Raw genomic sequence first — 12,769 nt, 5'->3', positions numbered from 1 at the left:
TCTCTCTGTCTTTTTCCCTCCTCTCCTTGCATTCTCCTTAAAAAAAAGTATCGTGTTGTGCACACGGGACACATGGCAGCGCTCATGTCAGAGGTCAACCTGCAGAAGTCGGCTTTCTCCTTCTGTCACGGGGCTTCTGGGACCAGGCCTGGTGGTAAGTGCCATGACCCTTTGGGCCATCTTGTCAGCCCTGCTTTCCTCCTCTTTTCTTATTTTATTATTCTTATGTGCATCTGTTGTGTGGGTGTGAGCAGGTGTCCGCAGGTATGTGAAGGTCAGAGGTATTGGATCCCCTGGAGCTGGAGTTACAGGTCACTGTAAGCCACTTGATGGTGCCAAAAATTGAACTCTGGTCCTCTGGAAGAGTGCCCTTTTTTTATGGTTTATTTAACTTTTATTTTATGTGCATTGATGTGAAGTGTCAGATCCCCTGGAACTGGATCTTCAGACAGTTGTAAGCTGCCATGTGGGTGCTGGGAATTGAACCCAGGTCCTCTGGAAGAGCAGTCAGTGCTCTTAACCACCAAGCCATCTCTCCAGCCCCTGGCTCATGCTCTTAATCACTGAGAATCCTCCCAGCCTCTGCTTTTCCTTCTCTTTTGAAACAGGCAACATCTTACTTCATAGTCTAAGCTGTCCTGGAGCTTGTGATCTTTGTGATCTACTTATCACATACTAGGATTATAGGCATGAGACACCTCACGCAGCAGAAAATGCTTGCTAACAAATAATTGTATAGGTATATAAATTCATATAAATATAATAAAAACTTATATATAAAATTTATATATATAAATTCACACACATATATAAAAATTCATGCATAGATACATATAGGAAGATAATTGAATTGAAATCAGAATTCTAAAACAAATAAAATTTTTTTAAAAATCATACTCTCAAATTTCCAAAATGAGCATATGAGTCTCCAGGTAGGGATCCTGTTCAGAGGGGTTCATAAGCGGTAATGGGGTCCCCACATTTCCAGGCCCTTCAGCCATCAGTCCTAATCGCTCTCATTTATCCCAAACCTGTAACTTAGAGCTGGCCCATTGAAATACAATGTGACCACATGTGTAATTTTAAATTTTCTGTCAGCCACATTTTAAAAGCTTAAAACTGATTAATAGAATCTGATTTAACCCAACATACCCAGACCCTTTCCATTTCGATATGTGATCTATCTACATTATCAACTATTTGATTTCTTTGTGTGTAACAAAGCTTTGTAATTTCTATTGTACTCCACCAGCACGCTCAGTTCAGACCAGCCACGCTCTAAATGGGCATAACTAACATTGTAGGGTTAAGGAGCATCACAAAAAAATGGGGAGCAGTCCGTGAGGAAGTCCAGAATGAAACAGCACATCTCTTAGCCTTGCCAGCTCCCGACCACGTCCCGCCCTATTCTGAAGAGGCCTCCTGCAGTCGGTCCCCTTCTCCATCTGCCTCTGTGCTGGGGACAGCTGCAACCCAGATTCCGGCCTGACCAGCACAAATGCCATCTCCTAAAGCTTAAAACTCACATTTCGAGTGGAATGTTAAAGTGGAGATCCCGGTCTCCACGCACACAAAGGTGGGCACCAGGCAAACAACTCTTTACCCTTCTCTGATGGGCCCTCTCTAGGAGGCAGTGGCCGCTTTTGACAGACTCCAGCAGAGGGCTACATGGTTTGAGCCCCCAAACACCCAGGATTAAATTTTTTTTTTTTATTGCTTTAGCTACCCTGAGTGGGCCAAGGAATTTGACTTTAAACCTGCATCATCCAGAGAGTGTCTTCGGCTTTTGCTTTTGTTTTCTTTTTTTTTCTCCCTCAAGTGTGTGGACCTAGGAATTTATTTTTTATGGGTGCGGGGGACAGAACCCAGGGTTGGTCTTGTGCATGCTATATACTCTCAGTTCTGGAGATGTTACCAGCAGGTGAAAAACCGGAAGCGGCAAAGCTGAAAATGGGGTAGATGAGCACGGAAGACAAAAACGCTGAGCTCCATCCAATGGGAAGAAAAATGTTCCCACCATTGTTGACTGTGTCGTGGGAAGAAAACCGAGAAGCAGCCCCGGGGTGGAGGAGGGAGCTATAGCCCCCACAGCTCCATCCAGCTGTTCCAGACATGGTGCCAGCGTGGGCTCTCCTTAAACTCCCCAGTCGGATGGCTCCTCGGGCTATAGGGCTATACTTCCCTCACACTACTGCCTTGCGGGAAGCCTGTCTGGCGAATCCCTTCCAACCGCACTAACCCTACAGGCCCCACTGAGACCTGGCTAAGCATCTTTAACTTCTGGCCCCACCCACTCCGCCTGCCCTCAGTTCATACTTTCAGTGGGAAGGAGGGCCAGTCCTTGGGGCCCCCTCTTCTTTCTCTACTCCGGAGTTTGAAATCTGGCCAAATATGGGGTACACCAAGGCCATTCCAGAATCCTCTCCGGGTCGGAGGGTCCTATTTTAGGGAGGAGAGTGAAGAGAGACATGGGCCAATGAGAAGGCCGGTGGAGCGAGTGGTTGGCATCCCAGAGAGCCCGTGTGGCCTCTGGGTAGCCACAGGAACTTACCAGATACCACTCCCACATCAAAAGTGACCCTAAGGGACTCATGTGGGCCCTGCTCTACGGGGCGTGGAACCAACATGTGCCGGCACCAAAAGGTTTTCACGTGCCCGAGAAAGTCAGTTTATGGGTCAGCCTCCCTTCTTAGCTCCAACAGACAGGATAGTGAGGACCCACACTCCCTCGGGGCCAGAGCGTCAGTGGTTTAGACCCTCGCCGGCTTGGTAGAGTGTGGGGAAAGCCCTGGCACCATTGCCTGCTGCTTGCGTGTGGTAATAGCGAGCTGAGCATTGAGGGGGAGGGAGGTTGTCTGGTCTGCCTGTCTGCCTGCAGATAAGCTACACTGCCCCATCCAGGCCAAACCAGCGCTCCCAGATGGTTCCATAGGATGGAGCTCAGTTGCTTCTGGGTATTTCCAGGGCCTAATTACAGTGCCTGGAACCTAAAAAATAACCAGTGCCTCTAGGACACAAACACTGTGCTGGGTGTGTGACTCAGTGATAAAGCACTTGCCCAGTGTGTACAGGGCCCTGCATTTGATCCCCCAGCATGAATGAATGAATGAATGAAAATGAATCAATGCTATGGATTTGAAGTTGACAAATGTCTTATTTGCATGACTATCATTATGTCAACCTTTATCAGTGAGTAATAAGTCTTGCGTTTAATGAAGGCTATAGTCACGGGGGTGGAGAGATGGTTCAATCGTTGGGAGCACTGGCTGCTCTCCCAGAAGACCCTAGGTTCAATTCCCAGCACCCATATGGCGGCTCAATACTGTCTGAAACTGCAGTTCCAGGGGATCTGGCGCCTTCACACCAGTGCATATAAAATAAAGTTAAATTATTTTTTAAAGGATGAAGGATATGGCCTTCCCATGACTTCCTTTCTCTCTTTCCAGGACATGTACGGTGCCCTGCCCGCTCCTGAGTTGCTTTAGCACTGCTTTGCTTGGCTGGAAGCCTGTCCAGGCCGTCCCGAATGACTTCAGGTGGATCTTCTTTTTCCAGGCTGAGCCCTGTCCAGACACTACCTTTAACCCTAACCTAGACACAGAGCAAGCCAAAGACAGCCATGGGTCAAGGCCAAGACCAAAGAGCCGCTGTCTCATCCTGACTCCTGCTTATTGGTTTCCCTCTAACTTGTCTTGGAGGTCTTGTCTCCTTCCTCTATCGCTACAATGGCACGCGGCTTGGGAAGGAGTGGGCAAAACCGAGGTGTTTGGGCTGAGATGGGAAAGGGACGGTTTTGTGCTCTAGAACTGAATCTCCAGGCAGAGACCGCAAAGTGCTTCGCTTCAGGTGTTTGTGGAAGGTGATGAGGGAGACTTGGCGAGGATTTTGTGGTCTCAGAACTCTTGCTGGAACACAAGAAACAGTGTCTGCTGTAACTACCTACACCAAGATTTTCTATAGGGGATAGAGAGGGGGATGGAAAAGTGGAGAAGCACGGGACAGAAAAAGGGGGGATTTTCAATCTATCTTAAGGACTACCGACAACTGCCATGATATAAAATCCTAACAGTGAGATCCAAACTCGTGGAGATAGAAAGTTCTTCTTCAAAATGTAAACAGAAGCCGGTAGTGGTGGTGTGCGCCTTTAATCCCAGCACTCGGGAGGCAGAGGCAGGCAGATCTTTGTGAGTTCGAGGTCAGCCTAGTCTACAAGAGCTAGTTCCAGGACAGGCACCAAAGCTACAAGAGAAACCCTGTCTCAAAATCCTCTGCCCCCCCAAAATGTAAACAGAGCTGGGAGTATAAAAGGTCTTGGGTTTGATACTCGAAGAGTCAGTCAATACATCAATCACAAAGGATTAATTTGCTATTACTTTTCATTGATTTCTGAGACAGGGTCTCACCATGCTGCCTAGGCTGTTCTTGGCCATCCTGTCTCAGCGGGAGCAGCAGCACACTGGCTGATCAAGTGTTCATCCTTACACATAGGTTAGTCCCTCGTTCTCTCCTCCCTAGTGTTAATTTGGAGCCCACATCTGCCCAGTTCTGTATAGCTGAATCCTCTCAGTCTCCAAGGCTATAAGGTCCCCGGGACAAAGAGCATGTGTCTCTCTCACCTCCTTCAGGGGATTTGATGAGAGTAGACACTGGCTGAGTTAATAGGAAGTAAGCAGAGCTCCCAGGAAGGGAATGCCCAGTGGGAAGGAGTTCAGTGCAGAGCCAGCTGTCCCGAGTCAAAGGTGGTTTCTTTCTCCCTGCCATCCTATCCCACTATGCTACCCCACCCTATCTCTAGGACAGAACATCCGTCCTTTCCCCAGCTACATGGAGTCACTGCTCCCTCATCCATAGATGCAGCAGACTGTTGGTAGATGGTTCAGGAAAGGTGATGGGAGACCCGGAGAGTCGATTTAGAGACCAAAAGTTTTACACTTCCTGGACCAGGGTGTCTTTACGTGCTCTGTGGGGTATTTTGCTCAGTGGTCTCCTAGCTCACTTGTATTGGTTAAGCCATTACTAGGAGGAGCGAGCCCCTTTCCCCAATGAAGAGAGATAACGCCCAGTCTGCCTGCCTGTCCTTGGACCAGCCCAGTGTGCAGCTGTCCTTCCCCAAGTGGGAGTGGGCTGAGGATGCCGGCCAGGTGGGAGACTCTGACTCTCGTGGTCAGGGCTCCTTATCTGGCTTTCCTCTTGTTCCAGTTTGGTTTGAGAGTTTTCGTTGTTATTTTGTTTTTGTCTTGTTTTGTTTTGTTTTTAAAGACATACATATTTAAACCCGCACTCTGGAGGCAGCGGGAGTTAGAGGCCAACCTGGTCTATGCACCAGGCCTGATACCCTTGGAAGCCAGAGGAGAGTGTGTTATCCCCCTGCAGTGGAAGTTATAGGTGTTTGTAAGCTGCGGGGTGTGGGTCTTGGAAACCAACTCAACAACTACAAGAGCAGCAAGTGCTCTCCAGCTCTCTGCTTGGAGGTTTTTGTTTGTTTTGTTTTGTTTTTAGATGAGGTCTCCGTAGCCCAGGCTGGCCTTGAACTGGCAATCTTCCCACCTCAGCCTCCTGGGTGTTGGAGTTACAAGTGTGGCACACCACATCCAGCTACTAAGGTAGTTTTTGGCAGTGACAAAACATTTCCACTGGGTGTGATGACATACACCTTTAATCCCAGTGCCAGAGAGTCAGAAGCAGAGGCAGAGGCAAGCAGATCTCTGTGAGTTCGAGGCCACCCTGGTCTGTACAGTCAGTTTCAGCCAGCCAAGGCTATGCTAGCCAGTATTACATAGTGAGCTCCTACCTCTAAATAAATAAATAGAATAATACAAACATTCTTTTAAAAATTACCTTCTTTCTACTTTTTCTGTCTCAACAGGGATAGTATAGAAAGGGAGAGGTATTTTTTTAGAGCCCCATCAATCATTCAAACTCTAGTGCCCTGTGCTCTGGGTCATGCTACCTGGGGTTCTGAGAGAGCAGGAAGCCTCCCAGAGAGGCCTGGGAAGCCTCACAGTTCCTCCCTCTGTCCCCGATTGTTCTGAGGTCACCTGCAGAGGCGACACAGAGTCAGAAGCCCTAGGGGTCTAGATGTAGTTGGTGGAGGAGGGCTTTGTGAGCTGGGGAGGGCAGAGTTCTGCACAGGGGGTGGGGGGGAACCCTAGCCCTTATCAGCCTTTCCCACCCTGGGGCTGGCGTTCCCTCCAGTCTTGAAGCACAGGTTTGGGCCTCCCCATACAATCCCCAGCGAGGCAGGAGCCCTGGTAGCTGTGGGGGCTGGGGGAAGAGGGGCGCCCATTCCTCCCCTTTCCTTTCCAGCTGGGAGATGTCTGGCTCCACCACTCTGGCTACAACTCCCTCCTCATGTCACCCCATAGCTTGTCCTCACCTGGACCCATCCATCTTGCATACCCTGCTGTGATCCCATTCTGTCTCCCCTGACTCCCAGGGCTGGGGGAATAGGACCTCAGTGTCCGCTCAATCCAGCTTCTCTCCCCCACTTCGCCCTCCCCCTCCGTAGTCCGGTCCTGAAAGCAAAGGAATGTTCTGGAGTTTGGGAAGGATGGGGGCCCCTCAGAGGAGGGAGGAAGGGGAGGAGGCGACTCCGTCCTGTCAGTATCTGAGCCCTAAATAGAACGGAGCAGCCAGGCTGGGGCAATGAAAATAAACAGCCCCTCTCAGCGGCCCTTCCTGATGGTCCCTCAGCTCAGGGCCATTTCCCTTCTCGATATTTTTCCCCTCTCCTCCCTCTGTGGCCTCTCCCTAAGGGGTGATGGGAGAGTTCCCGCTTCTGGGCAAGCCATGGGACAATGGGGGAGCTCCCCTACCCTCTCTGGGCTTTGGTGAGGAAGCAGATAGGGGCTAAACTGAATGGAAGGACCTGGATGAACTTAGAAGAAACAGAAGAGGAGCTTAGCCCAATGACACACGTATAGGGTACATTTACAAACGGTCTCTCATCTTAAAAAGATGACCTCAAATGCAAGCATCAACCTACAGCAGGTTCATATTAGACTAGTTTGCCTGCACTTTGGGGGTAGATTCTCAGAACCACCACCAATGAGGTTGTCATGCCCTTCACCAATTCCACAAGAGCCCGCAGATTGGGACCTTAGGGTTCAGAGAGTCCATGAGCACATCTTGGTTAATCCAGGCAGGTGACCCATTCTAGTGACTTCCCTAAACATGTCCTGGTACCATTTGGGGCTGAAGTATATGTAATGTCTTTGGGACCCCAGCCTAAGGGATCTCCATCTCTTCAGTGCAGTAAATAATGCTATCCAAACCCAGGGGGTTCTGCTCTCCTCACAGGGCTCCCCTGAAACAGGACCAGGCATTGCACCTTAATATCTGGCACCAGGAGTCTGAAGGATAGGGGTTCTCAAGGCCACAGAGCAGGGGCAGTCACAATCTCCGGCACCTGGGCTGGTCACCTACAGCCCCTCCTGAAGGTAGATGGGAAGAGTCAGGGATGACCTGGGTTTCCTCCTGGCTCCTCACTCTGGATGGGCAAAGGGGTCCAGAGGTTCATGAGGTGAGAATAAGAGCTTCACCCCCCCCCCCCCCAGGGCTTGGGAGAGTGCTAGACTCAAACCTCCCTTATCTCCTCGTCTCTGGCCTCGTCCCTCTTTTCTTTCCTTCTTTCTCTCCACTCTCCCCCTCCCCCTCCCCTGCTCACAAAAGCTCTCTGTACACAGCCACTTCCTCTGGCCGCTGTCTCGGAGCCCAGACCTTATGAGAACCATATGGGGGAAAGAGGGTAGAGGAGAAGGGGGTGGGGAGGCTGGCTGGGCCCCGCCCCTCTAGCCAGCATCTTTCCACTGCCCTCAGGCAGTGTGCTTGGTGGTTGGCACACTTTACCCCACAATCTCTTAACTAGATCCTGGTGGTTGCATTGCCTGAATCCCAGGCCAGAGCTGAGAGTCCCAAGAGAGATCTTTACACAAGAGTCGCCCCCCTCAGGCAGGAGCATGGACAGGGTCCATCCATCAGGGGCTTCCCTCTACCTCTCCCTACCCAGGACCATCAGACTCCCAGCATGAGCGCCCAGCTAGTGTTGGGCACATCTGTGCAGAGCCCGTTCTACCCTTTACTGGAGCCTCTGGGGTAGGCTGAACAGGTTGCTATTCTGGGAGAAATGACCAAGGACTTATCCCGTGCCTGCCCCCTCCTCACCCAGCCTAAAATGTTTCCAGGTTAAAAGGGCTTTGGTCCTGCTGGGGGGTAAACGAATTTTAAATGTAGAATCTGTGCCCACCGGATCCCAACTAGCAAGACCCTCGTCTGGTAGAAACATTGAGACTCTACTAGTTAATCCGAACTGATCCACCTAGCGATCCCTCTAATCTCTCCAACATCAGCTACAAAGCCTTGAGATGTGGGCCCGGGCTTGCTGGTCTCTTAAGACCCTTTTCAGTGCAGATGAAGTAGGAATTTATGGCACTGGCTTGTGTCCTCTGGGGTCCTCCTGGGGAGACTGCTGTCTGCAGTTATCTATTATAGGTCTAACTCTCAGAGCCAAGGACCAGAAAGCAGGCCTTCAGCCACTGCCCAGGCTGGAGAGGTCTCCGCTCATAGCAGACTCCTCCCCACTGCAAGCCACCCACCCGGGGACCTTTCCCCTCAGAGAGAAGGCTCATAAAGGCTCCCCGTTCTGGGCATTTGTACCCGCAGCTGCCCAGCAGACCGGGCTGTGAGGCTGGGGGTGGGGTGAGAAGCGGAGCAGGAAGGAAAGCCAAGAGCTCGGCTTTCCTGGAAAACTGCAAATGAAAGTCCACCATGGGGGAAACAAAGCAGAGGGTGGGGGAGAGGGGGACCTGCCGTCTACAAAAACAGAAGGCAGGGGTTGAGATAACAGCGCGGAGGAAGGATTTTTCAACGAGGTAAACAGGACTGTTCAAGCCCGCGCCCGTGCCCGCCCCCACGCCCCAGCAGACAGGGACCTTATCTGGCACTTGGAGTCCTAGCCCTAAGTGTCTGACAGGCTTCTATCTCGAGGGTTCCTGTGACTGGAAGCTGGGGACCCATCCTGGAGGGGAGAAGAAGGTCTTCAGTGGGAATGTAGCAAATATCTGAGAGGGAGGACACCACCACAGTGCAAAAACAGCTGGCTCAAGTCCTGCCCCTGTGACAAGCAAAAAAAAAAAAAAAAAAAAAAAGGGGGAAAATCTGTGTGGAGAAAAGACAGAGAGGAGTTAGGGTGAAATGAATGTTCTGTTTTGTTTGAGACAGGGTCTCCCCTATGTAGCTCAGGAAGGTTTGGAAGTCACCATCCTCCACACCTAGCATGACTCCCCACTTAGAGAGGGGGTTTCCATACTCTTGGCACCGCCAGTGCCAGCCCTTCTTTCTCATCTCGAGATGCATTCTGGGGGGCACTCAGAGGCTGCTGGCCAGAGTGGGGGATCATAAATGTGGAAAGCTAAGAAAAACATCTGGAGGGAGGAGATTCAGATTCCATCCAGGTCCAGACTGATGGATGAGCAGGCTTCCCTGTTCTGTTCTTTGCATTGTCCCGCCAGGTGGGAGACCAGTCTCTTTGGAAGGTATTGGAAGGCAGCTAGGTGAATGGCCTGAGAGGGGAGGGGAGCGGTTCCTTAAGGAAGGGCTGGAGGCTGGGGCAGCAAAGTCAGTTGCGTCTGCCGCTACTTTGCCCTGATACATTCTCACCAAGAACTGGTCTCCCTCCTTTGAGTGGCGTCGATGGGAATTAGCCATGGCTGGAAAGCATTAGTTGCCAAATCATTCTAAGATGTACTGCAAAACCACTTTTCTATTTTTTCCCCTCCCTTCCTTCTGCCTTGACCATGTTAGGACTCCCTAATCCCCGCCAACAGACGTACAAGAGACAGCTCCCACACATGTGAGTGTGCAGAGGCTCGGGAGCATGTGCGATTACACAGATCACCACCACCCCCAGCTGAACCATCGCTGTGCAGCTGTGTGACACAAACATCACAAACATCGGCCCAGCTAGTTCTCACAGTAAAAAAAAAAAAACCTCCCCCCTCCTGAATTAAGTAGGCTGGCCGTGCCCAAGCCTTCTAGGACCCTTAAGCATTACTGGACACTGGGACCTGCTGTGAAAAGCCTGAGCAGCCATGGCCATTCCCCCCAGAACTCGCATCGAAGCGGGAGAGGGAAGGAATGCCGCCTCCACTCAAGGCGCACAGGCGTGTGCATGCACACACCCCAGCTGGAGAAAATGCAGGCCAGCTGGCTAACATCACAAGCTGACCAGTTGTGTCCTGCCAGGAAGCCGGCAGCCTCTGAACCCACCAGAGGACTTACTGTATTGTTCTGGGGACAATCGGAATAGATGAAGCCAGCCTCAGCTCTGGGCGAGGGGTGGTTGGAGAAACGGGTGCCTCCGGGGTCAGGATGACAGGGAAAGGGAGGCGGGTTTTAGGCTGGATCTTGAACAGGAAAGTAAGGAGCTACCGCTAGGGCGCGACCCTCAACTCCACGTCGTGCGTGGAGCTTGGAGCACATGGCCGGCACAGGAAACCGCTGGGGTGCGGGAGGCTCTCCTCGTGCGGTTGCTGGAATTTGAGACTAAGTTAAGGAGCAGGCACTAGTGGCTCGTAAAGCAAGGGCTGGATAGAGCCCCAGATGAAAGGAGAACCGTGGAAGGAGGCCCGGAGGCACGTGTCCCTTTCGGCTAGGTTTTTCTACCAAATCTTTGAGCAATTAAATCAATCGATAAACATTCAAGGCCATTATTATTTCCAGGGGGAGTAAAGGAATAGGCCGGGACCCGTTGCTCAACCCAAGTTCACTTCCCAAATGCTCACAGTGGGAGAGAGCCCAAGAGGTAATTGGGACGAGGGAGGTGAGGGTCATTCAGACCAGAAGTTCCAGCATTCCAAGAATAGGCTTAGCGGGACTCACGCTCCGCCTGCCCAATGAAGCCCGGCTTGGAGCAGCGCTTCGCAGGCCCGGGGCGGGGCACCGCAGACTCAGTTATCCCAGTTAAGGGTCCAGACTCGGCAGCTGAGTCTAGGAGGGTCTCCCTCGTGCGGGTTCTGAAGCCTCAGTAAGAATCACTGCCACCTAGAGGGTCCCTGGCCCCGATCAATCAGCCTTCCCACTCACTCCCACCCAGCTCAGGGTCCCTTAAGACTGCAATGCTGGTGATAGCTCACTTAGGACAAGCAACACGAATGTCCCTCCAGCGTCCACTCGCACTTCACCTGTGCAGGTGAGAGGACTTCCGCGGTGCTCTCTTTGGGGCACAGCCTGATTCCCAAAGCTCCGAACCTACCCCTACTTCAAGTTTTCTGACTGATGCCCGGATTCAGACTTTACCCAGTCTCTCAAGTGGCAAAATCGCCCCCCCCTCCCTGCTTTTAGGTCCCATTCGTTGTCCTGACCCAGCACAGGGTAGGGTACTCACAGGGTGATGGTGCCGTTTGGCAGAAGGCCGGGGTCCGGAGGTTCGGGGAGGTCCCCGCCGCCGCACACCACCCTCCTTCGAGCCGGGTTGTGGGCGCCACCACTTAGTCCCTTGGGCCGCTCCCCAGAGCACTTGCAGCCGCGGATGGGGACCGGGCAGCCAGGCGCACCCCGAGTTCCGGGAGCCAGGAGCAGAAGACACAGCAGCAGCGGCAGTAGCAGCAGGCGCACGGGCGGCACCGGCATCCTGCGTCCCCCGGCGCCCATCAACCCATCGCCCCGCGGGGACCTACAGCGCAGGGGCCAGACGGCGCGCTGGCCGGAGGGACCCGGGCGTGCGGGAGGCGTGCTCAGCGGGAGCCCCGGGCGCCCGAGGGCGGGGCGGGGGGCCCTGGGCGGAGGCAAGGCTCGGGGTCCCCGCTGCGTCGCCCCGGGGGCATGGCTTGCGAGCACCGGGGCCCGGCGGGACGCGGGCGCCACTGACAGCGCAGCTCGGGTGGCCACCGGCGGAGCGGCCTGAGTCTCAGCGCAGAGCTGCGAGCCGATGGGAGCCTGGTCCCCGCGCGTCGCCGGCTCGCTCCGCGCGCTGCTGAGACCTAGCGGATTGCGCCTGGCTCCTGCTGCTGTTGCCGCCGCCGCAACTCCGTGCCATGGATGGGGGCAGCTCGGCGCCGCGCTGCTGCAGCCGCCAGCCCCTGCCCGCCTCCCTCACCGCCTCATCACTCTGCGAGGCCCTAGCGCCGCCCGATGCTCAGCGAGGCAGCTGCCCTCCTTCAAGTGCAAGCCTAGAAGCCAGCTTGAAGAGCCACCCACTCCCATTCTCCCTGCACCAAAACTATTTTTCCATCTCGACTCTTTCTACTGGCCAGGACGCTTTCTTTCCACAACCCAGCTCAGACCTCGAAGGCAATCATCACTTTCACAAAACCCTCTCATCTGCCTACACCCTTGTGCACAGGACTTCTGCTGAAGTTCATTCAGGCTTGGCCTGGGGTGTCTGGAGCTTCGTGTTCGGGGTTGAGCTTTGCTCAGGATCTAAGGTTTTTCTTGGCCTCTGACACAACGGGCCAGTCTAAAGTTGACTTTCACAGTACTGTTCCCACCCCCAAATTTCGAGTGAGGTCACAGCAGGAGGACACAAGCCTGGGACAAGGAGGCCTTAGACCTTACCCTGTGAGCAGTGACCTTGCCCAGCAGGAGGTGCATGTCATTAGGCCAAGGAGAGGTCAAAGGGTAAGGCAGACACTGAGTTAGCCTCCTGTTAGTGCACGCACGCTTGTGTGGTGTGGTGTGGTGTGGTGTGTGTGTGTGTGTGTGTGTCTGGGGTTGGGAAATGCTAAAGGAAAAGAGGGAAAATAAGAGAAGGCCCACGGATCTATAATTGGGC

The 12,769-nt window shown here is 53.0% G+C and overlaps 1 protein-coding gene across 1 annotated transcript in view; it reads right to left on the bottom strand.

The window, feature by feature from the left end:
• The window catches only part of Adgra2 (adhesion G protein-coupled receptor A2), a 39,648-nt gene extending 27,559 nt beyond the window's left edge, over positions 1 to 12,089 (bottom strand). The window contains exon 1 of the mRNA XM_075986455.1: positions 11,384 to 12,089. Within this exon, the coding sequence (XP_075842570.1) occupies positions 11,384 to 11,649 (266 nt within the window). The 5' untranslated portion in view covers positions 11,650 to 12,089. The remainder of the gene's footprint in view (positions 1 to 11,383) is intronic.
• Positions 12,090 to 12,769: the final 680 nt, after the last annotated feature.

Source organism: Microtus pennsylvanicus, chromosome 9 (assembly GCF_037038515.1).
Source record: "Microtus pennsylvanicus isolate mMicPen1 chromosome 9, mMicPen1.hap1, whole genome shotgun sequence".
Classification (NCBI taxonomy): domain Eukaryota; kingdom Metazoa; phylum Chordata; class Mammalia; order Rodentia; family Cricetidae; genus Microtus; species Microtus pennsylvanicus.
The sequence above is the reverse complement of the archived record's forward strand: the minus strand, read 5'-3'. Positions and strand labels throughout refer to the sequence as shown.